The sequence below is a fragment of the Poeciliopsis prolifica genome, unplaced genomic scaffold (assembly GCF_027474105.1).
Source record: "Poeciliopsis prolifica strain line A6 unplaced genomic scaffold, Auburn_PproV2 SCAFFOLD051, whole genome shotgun sequence".
Lineage (NCBI taxonomy): Eukaryota > Metazoa > Chordata > Actinopteri > Cyprinodontiformes > Poeciliidae > Poeciliopsis > Poeciliopsis prolifica.
In genome coordinates, this window is record NW_026562426.1 from 3,709,564 (window position 1) to 3,731,980 (window position 22,417).

General features: G+C 41.3%; 1 protein-coding gene across 3 annotated transcripts in view; it reads left to right on the top strand.

Annotated features, from left to right (window-relative positions):
- The window catches only part of dock11 (dedicator of cytokinesis 11), an 84,706-nt gene that overhangs the window by 11,104 nt on the left and 51,185 nt on the right, over nucleotides 1-22,417 (top strand). For all 3 annotated transcript variants that reach the window (XM_055058432.1, XM_055058433.1, XM_055058434.1), the window contains exons 4-19: nucleotides 659-741; nucleotides 2,272-2,338; nucleotides 2,998-3,093; nucleotides 4,459-4,593; nucleotides 5,789-5,972; nucleotides 6,331-6,410; nucleotides 7,711-7,794; nucleotides 7,961-8,101; nucleotides 9,502-9,780; nucleotides 12,691-12,813; nucleotides 12,900-12,982; nucleotides 13,066-13,188; nucleotides 13,398-13,474; nucleotides 18,461-18,645; nucleotides 18,744-18,809; nucleotides 21,892-21,984. In XM_055058432.1, coding sequence (XP_054914407.1) covers nucleotides 659-741; nucleotides 2,272-2,338; nucleotides 2,998-3,093; nucleotides 4,459-4,593; nucleotides 5,789-5,972; nucleotides 6,331-6,410; nucleotides 7,711-7,794; nucleotides 7,961-8,101; nucleotides 9,502-9,780; nucleotides 12,691-12,813; nucleotides 12,900-12,982; nucleotides 13,066-13,188; nucleotides 13,398-13,474; nucleotides 18,461-18,645; nucleotides 18,744-18,809; nucleotides 21,892-21,984 — 1,899 coding nt within the window. The remainder of the gene's footprint in view (nucleotides 1-658; nucleotides 742-2,271; nucleotides 2,339-2,997; nucleotides 3,094-4,458; nucleotides 4,594-5,788; nucleotides 5,973-6,330; nucleotides 6,411-7,710; nucleotides 7,795-7,960; nucleotides 8,102-9,501; nucleotides 9,781-12,690; nucleotides 12,814-12,899; nucleotides 12,983-13,065; nucleotides 13,189-13,397; nucleotides 13,475-18,460; nucleotides 18,646-18,743; nucleotides 18,810-21,891; nucleotides 21,985-22,417) is intronic.

Sequence of the window (22,417 nt, forward strand, 5' to 3'; positions counted from 1 at the left end):
GCAGTGGCAACAAGCCTTTTATCAAGATCTAAAACGAGACTGGAATGAAAAAAAGGAAAAAGTAACTACTTTCGACAGAGCAGTCTAGCTCGACACTTTGTTTTATCATTGATTAATAAGATAGCTTATTCAGCATTCATTCTCATCTTTTAGAGTGTTCACAAAGAAATGTTCAGATTTCTTTGTAAAATCCTAAATGTTTCATCATCAATAAAAAAAGTGACTCTGTGTTATGATGACAACAGTCTGCTCTGCCGCTGCTCTCCAGCTCTCATGACTGTGACACATTTTAGAAACAGCTATCAAAGGGTTTGTTAAAATGGAGCAAAGATTCTTTCAGGCAGCAGAAACTTTCAGTGTTGAAAGGAAAATAAATGGCACATAGATGTCACCTTTATGGGTGCACCGATTGTGTTTTTCTGGCCGATCAGTGATCTTTAAAAAGCCTGACCTGTCAATTCCGATTTTGGACCGATACCAATTTTTTTGTTTGGAAAGTTGCTAAATACTGCGACAAAGTAGCTAAGCTGACAGCAGTGGAGTGAGAGTTTCCTTCACGAAATAGGGATATGGGTGCTCTTACACTGACGAAATGACAGTTTTGACCCACTTCGATATTTTACTGTATGTGGTGCTAATCCAGCTTTCTGATCCACAGTGCATCAAGATGTACAACACCGACTGGCACATCATCAACTACAAGTACGAGGCTTACTCGGGTGATTTCCGCATGCTGCCAAGGTAAGGAAAGACAAGATCCCAAACTGAAGGGAATACGTGACATAATGTTGGAGAAACTGTGTTTAGATTTATAATTTCTGCTAAACGACCTCTTAACTTAGCTGGAAGTCCTTTGACTGCCAGGTATTTAAGATTTACAAGGGATTTTACTGTGTTCACTGGTGACCTACCAGAAATCCCCAATACGTCTATGCTTTAAGTCTTCCTCTGGTCAGAGGAAATCTACCAGCTCAGAAAGGTTTGGCGTTCTGAACTCTCACAGTGATGAAGAGGTCGTTGAGTTTATCACTGCTGTTCCAACCTCAGGGGAAAACGCCTCACAGTGATCCCTCAGCAGGTCTGGATGATATTAGCTACGGCTAAAATGTTACTTGAAGACTTTGTTGGTAATAACACAGTGAAGCCCCGCTTATTCATGGCTCAGTGTTCATGGTTTCGCCAATTCATGTGTATTTTTTTATAGAACATGTCTGAAATATGTGAAAGAAAATGCAGCCAAGAACCTGAGTTACCAGCCACAATACTACTTGACATGCTATCGGCTGTACCTGCCCAAGAGCGGAAATACGGAAGGCTATAAATATTAGCTTCTGCTGTAGTTCTAAGAGGGTTTACAATGTGTGTTTTGATTAATTTATATTGGGGTATATTTAGTGTTTCAACTATTGAAAAAGCTGAAACATTTTCAAAAGGAGGCTTCATGGATTGAGAGCAGAACCACTGAGTAGAGAGAGACAGAAGAAGTTCACACCATCTCTTTCATCGGTCATAAAGGGCAGTGATTATATTCCCTATTATATACATTCCTCTTTCTAATTGTCCAGCCAGACAGAGATTTACAGAGGAGTGGCAAAAGCAAAAGAGTAGTGGTAGTGCTTGCCAACAACTCAGAGTGTCATCCAGGACATGTTACTGTGAAATATAAAATATTGAAGGCACTTGGATGAAATTCGGTTTCCCTTTGGAATAAGTAAAGTATTTTTGATTTGAATTACATTTTTGGCGATTTATTGTGAATCAAAACGTCATCACATCAGTCTCGCTTTTCAAAATACTGTATACCAATATAATGTACTGAATTGGTCCTCATAATTATGACCTTAAAACTTGTTATTATAACTTCCTGTTGGGCTTTTATTTTTTCTTTCTTGGCCAGTGTGGCCTTCCGTTGAGCTTCGAATTTGGCAGGAAAATACATTGAAGCAAACTGAAATGATTCAGAATCTTAGTCAAGATCTGTTAAAAGTCACTTTTCAAGTTTCTATTGCAATGTCATCGACCCAAATATATAGGTAGCAGATTTTACAGGTCTTTTCTGCTTCAATGTTCTCATAAACATATTCCAGTAGTAGAAATACATACTGCATTACAAAGCTGTTCTAAATGCCTATGTAAAAAAACAAACAAAAGAAAAAAACAAATGGCATCTTTAAAATGCCTCATTTCAGTTTTGTTGACAACAAAGGAATGTAGCTGACCTCATGTAGACAAAGCAAGCTGCTTATTGACCCTGTTTGTTTTTTTTTAAAGCAAAGGCCTGAAGACGGACAAGCTTCCTGCTCATGTGTTTGAGATCGATGAAGACGCCAAAGATGAGGTGAGTGGCAGATCACAGACAGCACTGTGTGTGTGCACGTGTGTGTGTGTTTGCTGAGGGCTTTTAGTGATGGCCTGTAAATCTCAGAGATTAGATTCCTCTAAGAGATGCTCAAATTTGTTTTATTGAACAAGCAGGACAGTCCTGGAATAGATACAAAGACATTCTCTCTGCTCGTTTACTAAAGCGGACATGATGAAACATGGCCAGCTTTTGGTCTGTCAGGTGGGCGTGTCAGCCCTCTTACAGAGCGCTACGGAGAAGGGAAACCAGAATCCTAACATATCCTATAAATAGATCTCATCGACCGCCCACATGGAGGCAGAGGAGAGACGGAGGAAGGTCAGGAGAACGTCTGCTTTTCAAACCATAACTCTGCAGTCAGGAGGACGGAGGATGGGCTTGACTCTCTTTTAGCCAATCAGAAAGATGGACTAATGTGAACATGTATGTGTTTACTCAGGAATAGTCACCAATAGTCTGATCTCCTGAAACCAAAGTTTGTTTTGTTTTTTTCTTTGGAGTATGAGACATTAAGGCAACTCTTGTATTGTTCTGACATCCTGTAGAGAAAGATGTGGAGTCGGGTTAAAATGAATCTTTCATCATGTTTAAGTTGAATTTGTCCTGAAAGCCTCCATGTGCGTTCTGTCGGCTAGGACACGGCATCGCTGTGCTCCCAGAGGGGCGGCATCCTGAAGCAGGGCTGGCTGCAGAAAGCCAACATCAACAGCAGCCTGTCTGTCTCCATGAGGGTGAGTCAGCGCCAGCACTCCTGTCTGTTATTAACACAGAGTCGTGGAAGGGATGGACACGGCACATCAACCGTACTCTTTGCCTCTGGTGACTCGAAGTTCAACCACCAATTCGTATACATTGTCTTTGAAAATAATTATTGCCTCTTAAATTTGTTTACATTTTGTCACATTATAACCTCTAATTTTAATACCTTAAGTTCTCAATATCCTTAAAGCTGTGGTATGTAACTTTTATAAAGAATATACATATATATATATATTTTTACATACTTGTTAAAACTGTCACCATGTTATGACTGTTTGTAATAAAACAGTAACAACAAAAGATAGATTTCCTCCACCTCCTTCCTGAGCTGCTATTGCTGTGTTAAGAAATGCAGCACTCCCGGTCAGAAACAACCAATCAGAGCCAGAAGGAGGGGCTTAGCGCTGTCGGTCAGTCTCATGTACTCGCTGCTACCTGTGCTGATGGTGGAGAATCGACTCACTGTTGCAGGAATACTGTTTATCCACTGCCATTTGTGACTGTGCTAACTAGCCTTAGCATTCACAACAGGATCTGCCAGCTGGCACAAGAGATTGTGATTGACAGCGCAAGACCTTCATCTTAGCTTTGATTGATTGTTTCTAGTTAGGAGTGGGAGTTCTGGAAGAAGGCATAGGAGCGCAATTTTTTTCACAGATTATCTGTCTCATACCATACTGTCATGACAGTGACAGTTTCAACAAATGCGTAAAAAAGTAATTTAATAAAACCTACATACTGCTACTTTGAATAAAATCTAACAATCTCTATAAAGTAGATGTACATCGATGAATCAGTCGGCTGATAAATCTGCCATGAATTTCTTTATTTTGGAAAATTGGGTGATAACAACATGTGAAGCTGATTTTATCTGTGGAATCTTATCTGCTTGTGCAAAGGTGTAAATTCACAGTACCCTAGACAGGGTTGACCGATAGACCTGCCCAGCAGATCTGCAGTTAACAATTATCACTTTCCGTTATTGCCACCTCAGTGACTTTTTTGCTTAATTTAGTCACTTTTCAGACCAAAATCAGAATCGGCAGGTTCAAGTTTTTTAAACATTGATGATTGGAAAAAAACTGCAAAAAAGACAGTCCACTCTACTAGAATTTGTTACAAGGGTTGAATAAAAATGCACATCACACTTTTCAGATTTATATTTGTTGCAAAAAGACATGGTTCATTGACTTTTGACCTCACAATCATATATAACTTTACTAAAACACACCAAAGTTTGTGGTTATAATGTTTTGCATGTGAAAACGTGCAACAGAAATAATTCTTCATTTCTTTGAGTCATTGCCAGTTGACAGAATCTTTGGTGTGATTTTCAGGTGTTCAAACGGAGATACTTCTACCTGTCCCAGCTCCCCGACGGTTCCTACATTCTCAACTCCTACAAGGATGAGAAGAACTGCAAGGAAACCAAAGGCTCCATCTACCTTGACTCCTGCATTGATGTTATTCAGGTACATTTTGAGCAAAGTAGCAGCAGCTGGTTGTGGGTCCTGGTGTTAATGTGAGCTCCCGTCACGCTCCAGGGGATTTTTACCTGCTTTTATTGGGGCAGATTTACTGCATTCCTCTGACTGGGTAGAAAAGGATTGGGGTAGCTGATTAAAAGGGAAGCGCTGCGGGTGGAGGAGGGGGCTGATGGTGATGACTAAGTCAACTTGTGGGTACTTCCTTCAGGTCTGGGCTGGTTGCCGGGAAGTTTTTAGTTCGATCATTTAGAGAGACGTTTAACATTCACAGCAATATTTCTTCCAGTTAATCTTTTCATCACTTTACAAAAAAAGTAAAGTGACTGTCATATGTCATGTGACAGTCAAATAAATACAAATTTCTTTGTTTTTTTCTTCTTCTTTTTATAGCTTAAATTCATGAAGGAAATAAACCAAAGCAGCCCTGGTTCTATGTGAAAACGAGTTCCCCATTGACGCTACCATATTCTCTGAACTATTCGTTGCTCCTCCAATAAGTAGATATGTCTGACTGGACTATCACAGGATATTAAGAATTAGTTTTGGATTTAATGAGGATTTTTTTTATTATTTAGGATGTTATAATTTAATAATATTTAATATGATGCTTCCGGAGTAGAATAAGAAAAGTTGGATGGTTTCTCCTGAGAGAGCTATGTTTTCTGCGTTCCGTCACTTATATTATATCATATTATGGATGATTTGTTCATCCTTTTTGTTCACTGAAGTTTATCTGAATAATCCGCTGACTACCAGCAATATCCTGAAAAAAAGTGCCACCTTAGCTATGGTAATAGCTTTTTATTGGTGGTAACGACCACGTCAATCATTTTCCATCAAGAAATCTTCAGAAAATGAAAAACAAAAACCCAAAAAAACCATTACTGTCAAAACAAGCATCCTCTTTATCAGAATGTCAGACAATGGAATGTGTCAGTTAGAGGGATCTTCAGGTTTGTTGCTGCACAGGCTGCACAGGAGCTCCTTTCTCTATAAAGTAGTTGCCCTCTTCGGAAAGGGGACAAATCATTTTTAACGACAGAGATAAAGAGTTTTCACTAACTTATCTGTCAGGTTGGACAATGAACCAGTTTCTGCTGAAGGCTCCAATTAGCAGCTCTTCGTTTTACCCCTTACTGCCACAGAACACTGAACCCTCTGATGTCCTGTGTTTCGTCAGAGCCCTAAGATGCGGCGGAATGGCTTCGAGCTGAAAATGCAGGACCGCTACAGCCACTTCCTGGCTGCGGACAGCGAGGCGGAGATGGAGGACTGGGTGTCCACGCTGAAGCAGGCCCTGCAGAGCGCCGCCGAGGCCGTCCTCGACAAGAGGAACGGAGCCGAGCTGCTGGACTTCACCACAGGTCAGCTCTTCTTCCCACACTTATAAAATAAAACCGAGCAGGTTGTTAAAAGTCTGAGCTTCTTCTAGCTGATTGTCTCTTCCAGAAAGAGGGTGGACTATTCTCTTGATTTAGCTGGCCTTAGAGGGAACATTAAGTGTTTTATGCAGCTTGTTTGGGTCTTGCCAACTTTCTGTGGCCGAAATCCAAAAACGCAGACATTCTGATTAGACACTGGGACAACTAAGAGGTTCACTCAGTTCATCAGCTCCAAGCATCCAGAGAGCTGGCAGATGGATGTTATTTCAAACTGGACAACATGGGTGTGATAATCAAACCTGAGGGCTTCTTGTTGAATCATTTCCTCCTGTGTGATCAGATGATGACACGGTGAGCCAAGGGAAAGGAGAAGGTCTGCAGGAGAGTCAGGGGAGGAGCCTGCACTCAGAGCTCATGAAGGTAGGAACAGGACTTGTTTATCTGATTTCATAAGCCTTTATAATGTTTATCAGACCATTATTGTTACATATAATCATATTAAAGTTATGCAGAACCTCAAAAATCAATTCAGACCCCTCAAAGTTTGTCATATTTTCTCAAACTTCAGGATGTTTGTTATATTGAAAGTTTGTGTGATGGAGCAGCACAAAATAGTGAAGAGGAGACAAAATATTGCAGTCTACTACATTTTTGCAAATAAAATCTTAAAAGTGTGTCTTGCATTTGTGTTCCGCTCACCGAGTGCATTTGCAGCTGATGGTTAAGGTTTTTGCCTAAGATGAACCTCAGATCTATGATCAATGCTCTTCTTGTCAGTTTGTCTTTCAAGTTTTTAATTGAATTGAATCAGATGAAAGCAGGGAGAACAAAAAGCACACCACACTTTTCAGATTTTTATTTGTGTTGCCCTTATAAAATATAAGATTTCAGGAACAGTTCAAGCGGTGTTTTTGCCATGGACTGTATGAACCTTTGGAGTTATTTATTCTCAATTTATGTTGAGCACAATTGAGAAATATGATGCATTTGAAAGCGTAAATGTTGAAGAAAAATTGTCAGAATACAAAAAGATTATTTTTTTAAAAAAGTTAAACAATTAAAATATTTTGTGATTATTGTTTTTATTTTTTGCGAACCTTTAGTTTGAAAACTCTTGCTTCTTCTTCTAAACTCCAGCTTTGACTGATGATGCTGCTGAAAGATGTGCTCTGAAACGTGCGGCTTATTCTCATTTGTTTTATCATGATCTCATTGTTGGGTTGGAGAAAACTGGTGATTGCTGTGAACGTGTTAGTTGGGGTAGGGTTAGGGTTTTATTTGTTTTCTCTGAGCAGAGATTGTGGAGCAGAAAAGACCTGAGAGCAGCACTGTTTCCTCCACAGACCCTCTGCTGCTTTAATGTGTTTAAACCCACACCTGCTCACTGACAACAAAGCCCCACTCTGGCTTGGGGCCTCTGCTGCTTCATGCTCCCGACTGTCTGCAGGCTGCAGGCAGAGCAGACAAGAACTGAGGCCCGACTGGCACTGGAGGGCTTGATTTGTTTGTCTACATCAGATGGTCCCCTCATCCTCCCATTTCTCTTCCGACTGAATGTCTTTGTCTTCAATTTGAGTTGCTTAAAGAGGAAAGAAAGCATGAGCTCTCAGCTACAGAGCTGAGAGCTCTTTAGCTCTCTTTTTATTGTGTTGATACAGACACAATAAAAATGGGCATAGTAAAGGTTGAAGCATTTAGTTTGACTCTGTGCTCTTTGCAGTACGTGAGGGAGACGGACCAGCTCAATAAGATCAACAGGAACGAAGGCAGACAAAAGCTTTTCTCCCTGGACCCTGAAACGCAGGTAAGGAAAGTTTATCCTTTCAAAACTTGTGTTTTCACTCATTACTTATTTATGTATCTCACTATTGATCCAATCTTCCTGAACTGTCCACCCTCCTCCCTTTCTCTTTCATCCCCCTTCCTCCAACCAACACATCCCTTCCTCCCCCTCCCTGTCCTACATCTAGAGACTGGACTTCTCGGGCATTGAGCCAGACGTGAAGCCGTTCGAGGAGCGTTTCGGCCGCCGCATCATGGTCAGCTGCCACGACCTCACCTTCAGCCTGCAGGGCTGCGTTAACGAGAAGGCTGATGGTGTCCTCACCAATGTACGTTATTGTCTTCAAATATATGGATATAAACACACTGTTCACATATGGACAGTGGTGGGCACTGAAAATTTAATTTAGGCAAAGCTAAGTGTGCTAAATGTTTTCAAAGTTAGCTAACGTGCTAAAGGAAAAATTAGGTCAGTTATTAATTAGCACTCCACTGTATACAAAGAGCTACTTCCCAAATAAGACCAACACCTTCCATGTGAGTCCCTGTACAGACGTGCATATTTACCCACAACACACTGCTTTCATTTTTACCAGCGCAGATCGTGGTCAGTCCTAGCCCTCTACAGTTCTCGCCCCAGATAATATTCATGTTGGTCTGCAGAGAAAGCTTCACATGTCCCAAACCCCCCTTGTAACTTCGAGACGATGCATTCACTGTCCTGTAGTTAAAATAAAGTGGATTAGAAAAAAAATCTGCTTTATGCACAAATATTTGTGGAATGGGAATGTGTGAATGTAAAAGATGCCATTAATCTGCAATTTTCACCTTGAACAGAGCAGCTTCATGCAGTCATGGAGCTGAGTGAGCTCCTGCTCTTCCATTAAAGGAGCTGCTTCCTTGGACAAATGGATCCATTCATATTTGTGGCTCCAAAGCAGCACACATTCTTCCTCTTCTCCCCCCTTGTTTCCATTCAGTTTCCGATGGCTTCACTGGTCCATCTTGATGTAATTGAACGACCTTTAGAAAAGGTTTGAGCATCACGACACTAACTCATTTTGGCCGATATAATGAATTATTTCTTTTGGATCAGGCTGCCTTACTTAGAAATGGAAACAAAAACCTGGTCTATTTCCATGGCTGCACGACGTTTCCATTGCAGAGGCAGATTAAAGAGATTAATATGCTTTAATTTAGACCAATTCTTTTGTACCAGCAAAGACAGCCAATAAATTGACCCATATTTTTAACATTTTTGGAGATTGGTGATCAGCCTATTCTTACACAAGAAACTGATCTTGTCCACCTATCTTATCTACATCCACAAAGTTCTGGAGATTAAACGCTGCTCCCTTTTGCTCTGGAGTAAGGCCGACTGACAGACCGGCCCAGCAGGTCACATCTGCATGGCACAATTAATAATAGTCACCCCACTGTTGCCAACTTAGTGACTTATCACTCTTTTTAGCAAATTTTTAAAGAAGAAAATTGTTATCTGCTTAAATCAGAATCAAAATTCAGGAAATCTGAGTCAATTGATCTGTGCAACCCTAGTTTATGTAACCAAATGTGAGCATTTTAAGTAGATGGATAAACTTGTTGGGTATTTCTGCCATTAGTAAATTAAGTTAACTTCAAAAATGTATCTATTTGATACATCTATTGTTGTGTCTCCTTGAGGTTTTCAATCCACCTTTTCTTCTCTCTCTACTCAACCTTGCTGCAGGTGGAGCCGTTCTTCATCTGCCTCGCCCTTTTCGACCTGTCCAAAAACTGTAAGATCTCGGCTGATTTCCACGTGGACCTGAACCCTCCGTGTGTCCGGGAGATGCTGACGGACACCTCCGGTCAACTTTCTCCATCGTCTGACTCGGAGGGTGGAGGTGGAGGATCTGGAGAGGGCGGAGGAGGAGGAGGGATCATGGTGAACGGAGACTGTGGGAAAGGGAAAGGCCTTCCTGTTGTCCAGAGGGTGTCGGAGGCTCTACTTCGCTTCCCCACACAGGTACAAGCTAAGCGGTGAAAGCCTCGTGTCGTAGCTCAATGAAGTCTCTAACCTCAAATGCTAAGATGCCAAATTGCTGCGTAGCTCTCACTGCTGCAGTTGCACCTGTGTACCTGCTATTTTCTTTTATTAGATGGGGATTTTTCCCAGCAGCTTTATTAAAGCAAAACCTTTTTTAATGCCTTGACATACAGTTTTTTTGTGGTTGTAAGTTTACTATGTAACGTTGTTATGTGGAGAAATAATTTAGCCATATTTATAGCTTCAATATTAGCTGCCACTAAATGCAGCATTGGTATAGCCCTTTAGTGTCAGCTTCTGCTAAATGCTGTATTGATGTAGTGCATTAGCATTAGCTTCTGCTAAATACAGTGTGGGTGTGACACTTTAGCATTAGCTTCCACTAAATGCCGTGTTGGTGAAGTGTTTCAGTATTAGCTTAGCTCATATTTCTGACTAGGTCCTCTAACTTACTACTTTGTTTGGGCGTCCTCCACTGGTTTGATAAATCTCTGTCCTACCTTTCCATTTCTGAATATGTGGGAGATTTTTGATGATGGAAGTTCCTTTGATCTACCTTCAGTGTTATAGGCTCTGGAAAAATGAAGCCTGTATGTGAGCGCTGGCTTTGGCTGTGAGCTCAGCAGCACACACAGCTTGTTCTCACTTTTTCCTTTCTTCTCAGCAGCCGTTAGTTGATTCTTTCCATGTCACCAGACCCAAGTGAACTAGAAACACTGCAGGAGTGCTCAGAACTCTTAAAGTTAAAGTTTGTCTTGTTTTGTCAGAAAACGGTCCAAAATTTCAGTGCATTTAGTTGTGATTTCTATTTGATACACTAACACACCATAGTTGGTTCTCAATAGAGCATCTGTATGCAGCCCCCTTTACTCTGACGACCCTAAATAAAACTGCAACTTAATTTCTGCATAAACACAGCTGCCTTTGATAACTCTGGAGGAGCTGAAATGCCTAGCATCAATGCTACTTCACACGCTACTGTCTGGTGATGGCAAAGCAGCCAATACATGAACAGCATTTATTTTTCCTGACTCTGATTGGCTCTAACCTCAAGAGCAGAGACAAGGAAGACTGTGGACTCTTAGCTTTTTTGGTAGTGCTAAGACTGTTTCTGTTGTGAATATTAATACATATTTAGGTATATTTGGTGTTTTGAACTATTAAAATATCTAAGTGTGTGTTTTTTTTAGAAGGGATCTCAAATATTTACAATTTTAGCATATCTCTCTTGTTGGATTTTATTTTGAGTCCATAATTACTTAGAGATCCGTTTTTCCCAAAGGCCTGACTACTTTGTTCTATTTCATCTATATGAATGTGCATTTATTGGTACAGAGATTTTACATACATGTTTGGCGTTGTCTAGAACAACAAGTTTTACCTTGTACGAGTGTTTATAATTATGTGACTTGAAATGTGGTGAAAGGTTTGGACACCTGATCAGATGAGACTATAGTTGAGGCTACATTTAAACCCAGAAGTCCCTGAACATCCCATCTGCCTGGTGAAACATAGCGGTGGCAGTATCATGCTGTTTTTTTTTTTAAGTGTTAAACATTCAAGTCATTTTTTTCCTAAGTCGTAAAATATTCTCTTTGAAACCCAGCAGGATGCTGTAATATTTGAATGTGTTGCGCTGCAGCAGCCAGCCGCCGCTCTGCTTGGACTGGTCCACTCGGCCTGAAAGGTAAACAAGCGGCTCAGTTTCCTGAGAGCCCAGTGTAGGGGAGCTGGTCTGGGTGTGGCCCACACACAGCCTCCATTTCCTGTCTGCTCTGATAATTGAAGCTCTGAATCATCTGCCTGGCCTCATGTGACGATGAGTGTCAGCTCGTGTTTTGCTGTGATGGTTGCAAGGACTAGTTTGTGGCTCTTTTTGCAGCGTTTTTAAACCAGCTGCTGGGTAACAATCATGACAGAGCCAAAGCAGCTGGGTGCGTTCGGAAGACATCTTTGTTTCTTTCCTCTTCAGAGTTTGAAACTGAAACCTCGAGCAAGAACTCTTCTCACCCGACCAAATATACATGTTGTTCCCTTGTGGTTTTCCTGCAGTTTTACTTTAGCCTCAGTTGCTTCCTCTGCTCTTGTTTGTGACCTGCTGGCGTCTGATGTCACTGTCGGTCTCCATCAACTATGAGGCGACTATGAGAAATTGAAAATAAACAAACGTGTTCATATCTGCTTATTTGTTTGATGTGCTTCAATACAGAGTTTGTTTTTTTACATAATGTGTGATAATGAAAGAAAAGAGAACATGAAAAAGAAATCAGTGTTTTAGTCAACTTTATAGAAACAACATTCTCTGTGGATACAGTTGTTTCTACCAGCTTTGTTCTCTAGAAACTGACATTTTTACATGATTTCTACAGAGTAGGTCAGCAGCTGGATGCGTTCAGATGATTGTTTCTTTCCTTTTCATTTTCCCTCCATCCAGTCTGCATGGATGGAGGGATGCCTGTGAGCGGCATTTCTCAGGTCTGGAAACATTCTCCACTGGATTTAGGTCTGGAGTGTTCTACAAAGAGATTCCTTCTTTCCTTATTTCCTTCTATCCTACCTTCTCTATCCTACCTTCTGTCCTTCCTTCCTTCCTTTCTTGCTGGAAATGTTTGAGGCATTTCTAGCTCATAGTTTCCTGTTGACAGATTCTTCCACCTGAGCTCTGAATCTCTGCAACCGTAACCGTATAGAACAATGGGTGTCCAAAGTGGAAATAGTTAGACGCAAAACAAAATATCTTTTATCTATTTTAAAAAATAAATTTAAAAAACTAATTTCAATTTCAAAAGGACCAAAAACTTTCAGTGACTTTTAGTCAAAAGAGGATGAATGGTTGCAGCCATTCATCCTCTTCCTCCTCTCTCTTATTCTCTCGTTTTTCATCCCCAGGGCATTTTCTCGGTGACCAACCCTCATGCGGATATCTTCCTGGTGGCCCGAGTGGAGAAAGTTCTGCAGAACGGGATCACCCACTGCACCGAGCCTTACATCAAGACCTCTGACACCAACAAGGTTTTCCCCTGCTCCTCTTCACACTCAGCACATTTTACACACTCACATGTTGCTCCGTGTTCACGTCTCCTCCCATGTTTCCCCAGACGGCTCAGAAGGTGCTGAAAGCTGCCAAGCAGACCTGCCAACGCCTGGGTCACTACAGGATGCCTTTTGCCTGGGCGGCCAAGTAAGGCAGCGGGTTGGGGTGTGTGGTTGGTCTGTGCGGTCTGTGTGTTGGACCTTACTGTTGAGCCGTCTGCTCTGACCCAGGCAGGTGTTCAAGGATGCGCAGGGCAGCCTGGACATGGATGGGAAGTTTTCTCCTCTCTATCGCCAGGACAGCAGCAAAATCTCCACAGACGACCTGCTGAAGCTTCTGGCCGACAGCAGGAAGTGAGTCACCATCATTACTTCACGTGGAGGGCCCTAATTCTCTTTAAGTCTAAGATTGATCTGGCATCAGAGCAAGTGCCTTGCTCAGATACGTCACTTTCTTTGGAAAATCCAAACTGTCCAGTATTTTCTGTTATTTAGTTTCAGAAATTCCCTTTTCTAATTTAATTAATTAATTAATTTTTTAATTTATTAATTTTGCTTTTCAGACCTGAGAAGAGCAAACTGCAGATCATTCCAGGACAGCTGAATGTGACCATTGAATGTGTCCCACCTGATTTCTCAAGTATGTTCATATTTCCATAGCAACCTGCTGAGACTTGTTTTGTTATCATGCCATTAGCCACAAGAATGGAACATGGCTTCAAACTTTAATGGATTCCACTGGGAGCTTATGTGATCAACACCAAGTAGCGCATATTTGTGAAATTTAAAACTTTTTTGTATTTTTTTATTATTATTATTATTTATTTAGGTATTTTACAAAAAAGTGTGGAGTGCATTTCTATTCAGCCCCCTGGATCAATACTTAGTTGATCAAACTTTTGATCAACTAAGTATTGATCAAAAGACTTAGTTGATCAGTACTAATATTGATCAACAATATTAGTTGATCAATATCAACTAATATTGATCAACTAATCGATGTTAGTTGATCAATATTAGTTATTAAATGAATAAAACAATATTCTCTTATGGATCTGTCAATAACTTCAAGTGAAACCATTTTTCAACAAGCAAAGAGACAAAAACAAATTTCCTTCAAAGAAAAATCACATGTTCTGTACATTAAAAGAATAAAACACTATTTTGTTATGACTGTCAGTAACCTTAAGGGACAACATTTTCAACAGGCAAACAGCAAAAAATTTAATTGTTTTGAGAAACTAAATATGTTTCTTAATATCAAGATAAATACATAAATTAAAGTGCATGCATTATAAACTGAAAATGCATTATTGTCCTGCTCTATGATGTCCATATTCTTGTCTTTGTTTGTGTGTTTTTGAGAAGCTTGATAGTGCCTTCTGAGATTATACAGTTAGGGCCAGAAATATTTGGACAGTAACACAATTTTCGTGAGTTGGGCTCTGCATGCCACCGCATTGGATTTGAAATGAAACCTCTACAACAGAATTCAAGTGCAGATTGTAACGTTTAATTTAAAGGGTTGAACAAAAATATCTGATAGAAAATGTAGGAATTGTACACATTTGTTTACAAACACTCCACATTTTAGGAGCTCAAAAGTAATTGGACATATAAACATAACCCAAACAAAAAAGTTTTTTCTCAATATTTGTTGCGAATCCTTTGGAGGCAATCACTGCCTTAAGTCTGGAACCTATGGACATCACCAAACGCTGGGTTTCCTCCTTCTTAATGCTTTCCCAGGCCTTTACAGCCGCAGCCTTCAGGTCTTGCTTGTTAGTGGGTCTTTCCGTCTGAAGTCTGGATTTGAGCAAGTGAAATGCATGCTCAATTGGGTTAAGATCTGGTGATTGACTTGGCCATTGCAGAATATTCCACCTTTTTGCTCTCATGAACTCCTGGGTAGCTTTGGCTGTATGCTTGGGGTCATTATCCATCTGTACCGTGAAGCGCTGTCCGATCAACTTTGCAGCATTTGGCTGAATCTGGGCTGACAGTATATCCCGGTACACTTCAGAATTCATCCGGCTACTCTTGTCTGCTGTTATGTCATCAATAAACACAAGTGACCCAGTGCCATTGAAAGCCATGCATGCCCATGCCATCACGTTTCCACCATGTTTTACAGAGGATGTGGTGTGCCTTGGATCATGTGCCGTTCCCTTTCTTCTCCAAACTTTTTCTTCCCATCATTCTGGTACAGGTTGATCTTTGTCTCATCTGTCCATAGAATACTTTTCCAGAACTGGGCTGGCTTCTTGAGGTGATTTTGGGCAAATTTAACTCTGGCCTGTCTATTTTTGGAATTGATGAATGGTTTGCATCTACATGTGAACCCTTTGTATTTGCTTTCATGGAGTCTTCTCTTTACTGTTGACTTAGAGACAGATATACCTACTTCCCTGAGAGTGTTCTGGACCTCAGTTGATGTTGTGAACTGGTTCTTCTTCACCAAAGAAAGTATGCGGCGATCATCCACCACCGTTGTCTTCCGTGGACGCCCAGGCCTTTTTGAGTTCCCAAGCTCACCAGTCAATTCCTTTTTCCTCAGAATGTACCCGACTGTTGATTTTGCTACTCCAAGCATGTCTGCTATCTCTCTGATGGATTTTTTCTTTTTTTTTCAGTCTCAGGATGTTCTGCTTCACCTCAATTGAGAGCTCCTTTGACCGCATGTTGTCTGGTCACAGCAACAGCTTCCAAATGCAAAACCACACACCTGGAAACAACCCCAGACCTTTTAACTACTTACTTGATTACAGGTTAACGAGGGAAAGGCCTTTTGAGTTACTTTCAGCCTTTGGAGTCCATTGTCCAATTACTTTTGGTCCCTTGAAAAAGAGGAGGCTATGCATTACAGAGCTATGATTCCTAAACCCTTTCTCCGATTTGGATGTGGAAACTCTCATATTGCAGCTGGGAGTGTGCACTTTCAGCCCATATTATATATAAATTGTATTTCTGAACATATTTTTGTCAACAGCTAAAATAACAAAACCTGTGTCACTGTCCACAACTCAGATGTCCCGCTTCACAGATTTGTGACACTTATCTTAATATTAATAATTATAATGGCATTCAGTTACACCACTTTACAGACTCGTTCATTCATGGCTGTTTTCACGTTTGTTGCGCTATTCCTATTAGTTTTGATGTTTGCTATTTTCTGGAGTGCAATGCGAAGATTGACCTCATTCAGAGGTCATATATCAGTTTGACATTAACAAAGACACAGTGGGACGGATCGTCCAGGAAATGATGGACAGGGAGAGTCTAAAATGTCTGACAAATTCTGGGTTTATGTCTGCATATTAAGCCTAAAAAAACAGGCCCAAAGCTGCTTATAATCGGACATTTGGAGCGAAACTCAAAATAGTTCCTGTTTTTCCAACAACATAATATGCATCCAGCTCCATTGTTTCTGTTTCTGTCCCTGCTCATACTGTTGCATAGACTCTCCCGAAGCCGTGGAGAGGAAGTAAAAGAAAATAGTAACGCAAAGTGATTTCAATAAGTAACTGTAGTCTTGACAACTGGATTTGAAATAGCAACGCGTTACATTACTCGTTACTGAAAAAAGTTGTTCACTGTCAGTAATGTGTTACTGACGGTGTTGCCTTTTACCTCTGTGGACCTGAACTTTGCCTCCCACCCGGCCTGAAACCCTCTGTTCTCAGCGCCCACCTTCCATTTAGCCATTTTTGAGGAGGGGGTACCTGAAAGTTGAACGGTTTCTGATTGCTGATGAAGCCGTTTGTGCTGCAGTGACTTTGCAGTCTACCGTTGCATTGTGGGGAATCTAGTGTTGGTGCATGCAAAACGCCAGCGGGCTGCTGTGGCCTGTGGGCTGCTGTGGCCTGTGGGCTGCTGTGGCCTGTGGGCCGGTTCTAGTGGTATCGTATTTTCACAACCATAAGGCGCACCGTACTAAAAGGGGCAGTCTCAGTTATGTGTGACATTACTGTATTTAACACACACATAAGGCGCACCTGATTATAGGGCACAGGTTTTATCGCTACTATTGTGCTTATCTCTACCGTGCTGGTCCCATTCTTCTCCACAGTGTGACTCACCAGGATGTCGAAAGTGAGCGGCACCATTTCCATGTTAGTGATGAGGCTGGGCTGGATATGTTTGTCGGTGATGTGTTTGCTGCAGTAGGAGCGGAAGATGGCTGGAAGTTGCTGCGCGCCGTAGTCCCGGTCCGGATGGAAAAATGGCATCATTTCATGAAACGAAAGCACCAAGACGGACCTCCTCCTTGGAAATGTTCAGTTTTCATTTCTTCTGCTAGCGTTACTGCTTTTAGTCGAATGGTGACCGTCAAAACGCTTCTCCCACTCGTTCTTTGCTCGATGATCAACTGCTCAAGTCTTTCCTACAACTTGGGCCACCTCGCCTCATGTCCGTGGACACTCAGCTGCGTCTTCTTGAGATGTCGGAGCTCGTTTTCCTCCACTTGCGAACCATCGATTCATTAATCTTAAATTCTCTCGCGGCTGCTCCATTTCCATGTTCCTCTGCATTGCTGTTGGCCTTTTTGCCATTTTTTGCCATTTTCAGGGTTAATAAAATAATGATGTTCTGCATAACGCACATACCCTTTCTTTTATATACAATCAACGCCCACACTTCCCCCTTTAACGTTCTCATGGTGTTCTCTACTACGTCCGCCTTACAACAACAACACACACAGGGCACATTGCTCTATAGTGCGCACTGCACTATAGGGCACGCCGCACGTTTTGAAGAAAATCTAAGACTTTTATGTGTGCCTTATATTTGTGAAAATACGGTAATTAAATATCATTCATGGGCCCACAGATAATTAATTCACGGGCCGGGTTCGGCCCATGGGCCTTGACTTTGACCTATGTGGTGTAGAGCTTCACTGTTAGCAGAACAAAGGTTTATTAATAGTGTTTTCAGGTTAGCACAACTGAGTTTCTAGTCATCGGTTCACACCACTGTTGCTTACTAATGACGTGACTATGAAGACAATGTAGATATCTAAAGTAAAGGAATTTGAAAAAATATTCTATTTGTGTAAATAAATAAATAAAATTATGTATCATTTTAGCTCTGTTCTGTCTCCAGTTGAGTTGTGGCTTAGTTTTTGGTGACAAAATGTGAGAAAGCCCAAGCGGTAGTAAGGCGCTGTAACAAAGTTCTGTGGTCTCTTGTTTCCTCGTTCAGCTGTTGGTACTTTTATCTAGAGCACAAAAGGAAAGAGGAAGCCTACATTTATAGATCACCACGATTACATTGAAAGAATTTGTAAAGATCAAACAAGTAGTGATCTTTCAGCACATGCAACTTGTCAGATCAGTGTTGCTGGTGATAATTAATGGAAATAAGAATGGAAATAAGAATGTGTGGCAGTTTAAGACAATCTGGTGTTTTGATAGGAGTGCATAAAAAACACTAAAAGACATAGTTCCGAAAAGCAACTCAGCATCTTGTGTAAGTGATGCTTTCCTCTGTTTTTATGCATCTGGGTTTGTACTGTGACACAACTTCACTGTTGATCCCCTCAATTAATGGATAATGGAATCAGTAAAACAGAAGTCAGCTCTGCTTTTCTCCGTCCTCTGAGCTGACGAAGCTCTCTGTGCTGCAGATACGGTGACGTCCTCCTACATCCCTGTCAAACCCTTTGAGGACGGCTGTGAGCGGGTCTCTGTGGAGATTGAGGAGTTCCTCCCCGTGGAGGCCAAGTACAACTACCCCTTCACCACCTACAAGAACCAGCTCTACATCTACCCTCTGCAGCTGAAATATGACAACCAGAAGACCTTCACCAAGGTAAAGCCGATCAGAATCATGTGTGTGATCCGACAGCGAGGGCAGATGTGACACATTGGGCTCAGCGAGTCATTGACTGTTCCTCCCTCCTCCTTCAGGCTCGGAACATCGCTGTTTGCATGCAGTTCAAAGATTCAGATGAGGAAGGTTCTGTCCCTTTGAAGGTGAGTCTCTAAAGTCAACCCCCTTTGCAATTATATTCTGAAATGAAATCCAGTGCAACCAATTACCTCCAGAAGTCACCTAACTGTTAAATAGAATTCCTCTGTGTGTAAATCCATATTTATGGCATAAATGAAGAACCTCTTTTTCCTCAATATTAAGAATGCATAGATTTTGCTAATTTTGGGAGACTGGTGATCGGCCAATACTTACTTGAGAAACCGATTTGATCAACTGATCTTACCCTCCTCTTCAAAGGCCTTAAACTCAGTCAGTGTTCCCTTTTGTGAAGAGAGACGACAGACTGACCCGCCACTGGGTCACGACTACCCCATTGTGGCCAACTTAGTAATTTTCTTACTTCTTTAGCAACATTTCAGACAAAACTAATTGATGTTGGCCAAATCAAGATCTGAATGTCAGGCTTTTAAAATATCAGTTGTCAGACAGAAAACTGAAACTATAACTATAAACTGTTAGATCAGCAGACACTACAAAGGTTTATGTGTGGGCCGAGAGGGTGCTGGCAATGAAAACAAAATTCTGTTTGAAAAGCTGATAAATTTGCACATATTTGGTCCACAGAAGTCTGTTTTGATTAGCTGGAGGGTGAATTTAAACTATCAATTGTGGGAGTGGCAGTGTCATAATGGGGGGCTGGTGTGCTGCCGGTGGTTTTTGATTTGTGTTGAGAAGATCCATCTTTGGTTGGACCCGGTCAGGCGTCCCAACCGCATAGGTGTACCAAACACTTGAAACTGGTTTTACAATGGATAACGTGGACAAACACTCAACGTCACGACCTCAGTCCAATCCAATCTGTCAGGTAACAGAACCTTTTAAAGGAACATCACTAATTCTGTCAAGAAGAGAGATCAAATCTGACTCTTGCCCACACTTTGTCATTTTGGCTGGGAGATGAATGGTCGCGTTCTTTTTCTCTTTCTCTTTGGTTGTTTTATTTCTCACTTTCAAAAGCATTCATAATGAATGCTTTTGATTAAGCCGAGTCAGACGGATGAAGAAAAAACAGTGAGGTGAGTCTCTGTTCAGCTGAAACCTCCCCACACACCAGGCACCTCACCTCAGGTTCAGCCAGTGGAAATAGTTTTGTTCAAAAGACAGGAGCCAGCAGCACACCTGCCAGGAGATGTAATCAGGCCAACAGGAAGAGTGGTGTGTTTGTGTTGGGCTCAAACGTGCCTGAGAGGACGTAGCCTGGTGGTTGATAGACACCGAGGGAATTTCCCCTTGGCTGTACCCTAACAATGCAGTCACTCGTTCACCGTCAGCTTCATGAGACATCAGCTGGGATCGCGTTTCCGATGATGAAAATGTGACAAGTTAGATCAGGTTTTCTGAGTGGAAGCTGCTTGGTGTTGGGTTGTGTGTGATACGGTGCAAGCTCTAACAGGACAACATGTTGGGAGAGAGGGGTGATAAGATCTGGAGCAGCCGCTCCTCCACCCTCATCCTGAGTAAGGTAATCATGGCCGCCATCGGCCTGCCCTTCAGATGAGGAAGGTTCTGTGCTGGGCCTCCAGGCGTGTGTCTGCTCTCAGTTCCTGCAGCATCGAAAAACCTTCCATCTCTGCTTCTAACCTGGTGGGACTTTAACACCCAGAATGCCTCTTGAGCCGTTCGATCCAATTCCTGCCATGCTGTCTCTGGCTAGTACGGCTTGTTATCGTTCATTTCAGATGACAGCATTTGTTAACGTCCTAATTAAAGCCCCAGCTCGTCGGAGCGGTGTGGAATTCTTGTTCGTCTCTCTTCATTAGAAACATTGCGACCAGAGGCCGCCTAATCCCGCACGCATGACCATGTTTTTCCATAAAGCTTCTGCTGATGAGGGTTCCAGCTCTGCTTAGATCAGTTTGATTTAGTTTGTGATACCAAACATGCCAACTACATGTTTGGGTTTGTAGTTTCCTAGCAAAAGTGCTACATCTCACAAACTTACAGAAAAGTTTAGCTTTGAAAAAAAGCTGAGCAAAAAAAAGAAGAAAAAAATTGGAATTATGAGAATTAAGTCAGAAAGCTGAGGAAAAATAAATAAATCTGAAAAAAGTGAAATTTTTAGACAAAAACTGAATTCTGGGGTGAAAAAAACAGTCAGAGATTTAATTTTTTATGGGCCCTAATTTTAATCCATACTGGGGATATTTCTTTTACTCAAAAGCAAAAAATAGATATTTTACATTATGACTGTATTCACTACTGATTGAAAGTATCATAATAAAAGTTGTAAATTCTAAATTTAAAAAGTTAAAAATGTTATAGTTTTGAGGGGTCAGAGTTTAACTTTGAATCTTGAAATTATCTTCAGGAAAAAAAACATAAACTACTGAAAATCTGTCAGATTGTGAACATAAGCATACCCACACATTTTGATGCAGGCTTCCATCTGAATGATGCCATAAAGCCACTCTTACGACTGAAGAGTGAGAACATCCTATTGCTGCTTTAAAGTGGCCCAGTCAAAGTCCACACTGAAACTCAGTTGATAATTTGTGTTCACAGATGTCCATCTTGAGCTCTATTACATTGGAAATATGTAAAAATGCCAGTCAGTCTCTACGTGTTGGCTGAAACTGACATTAATTTAAGAATTAAAAACCAAATGAAAGAAATATGTAGTTTAATCTCTTCTTATTCTGGACACATTCTTTTGTTTTTCAGATTGAAAGTTCAAAATGTAATATTTTGTTTAAACTTTTCTCTTTTCAATTTCAACTAGTTTTTGTTTTCACACATATGACAATTATGTCCCGATTTTGCCTCCATATGGCTGCAACACATATAAACTTATTATTCTTTCAGTAATTTGTTACGTTCTGTCTTTACCTAACAAAATACTGAGATAATCTTCAATCATTACGGAGCGGTTCAATCTGTAACTCATTATAATGATGTTGTTGCAGAATAAACCATTTTTGTTCACTTGGACTGAATCTTTTCCACTCCTGAACTGCCCATTTGCTGGTCAAAGCAGTGCCATGCTGTACTTCTTCTGTAAGAAGGTCTGTAACCTCAGGTTTCAGTGAATCTCACGGCTCATTGTGTGTTTTACTTCTTTCTCAGTGCATCTACGGAAAGCCGGGGGACTCTCTCTTTGCCAGCGGCGCCTACGCAGCCGTCCTGCACCACAACCAGAGCCCCGACTTCTACGACGAGGTCAGACGTTGTTCCCTCCATTTTGACTGGTGTCCTGAATGTAAACTATAAAGTATGGAGTAAGACGTTCGCTCAGGCGCGCTGGGCTTTCTTCAAACCGATCAGGATATTTGCTTGTTATTGAAATGCCTGAGCAGTCTGAGTTAATCCCATAAATCTGCCTGAAGACAGAGCTGTGAACTCACTGATTCCTCAGCACTCACCGAGCCTGGAGCTGAGTGAAAGAACAAGGCGGTTGTTCCAGAAGGGGTGGGGGTCGGTGGGGTCCATATGGCTATGGAATCATGGGGATTAGGATCTTAAGCAGGTTTAACAGAATCTGCCTCAGCTCTTATGAAGGAGTTTTTCCAAAAATGGCACCATGATCAAGGATTTGTTCCTGTATAAAATGTAAATATAAACAGGGTTGTTTAGCCGTCAAAAAAATTTCTAA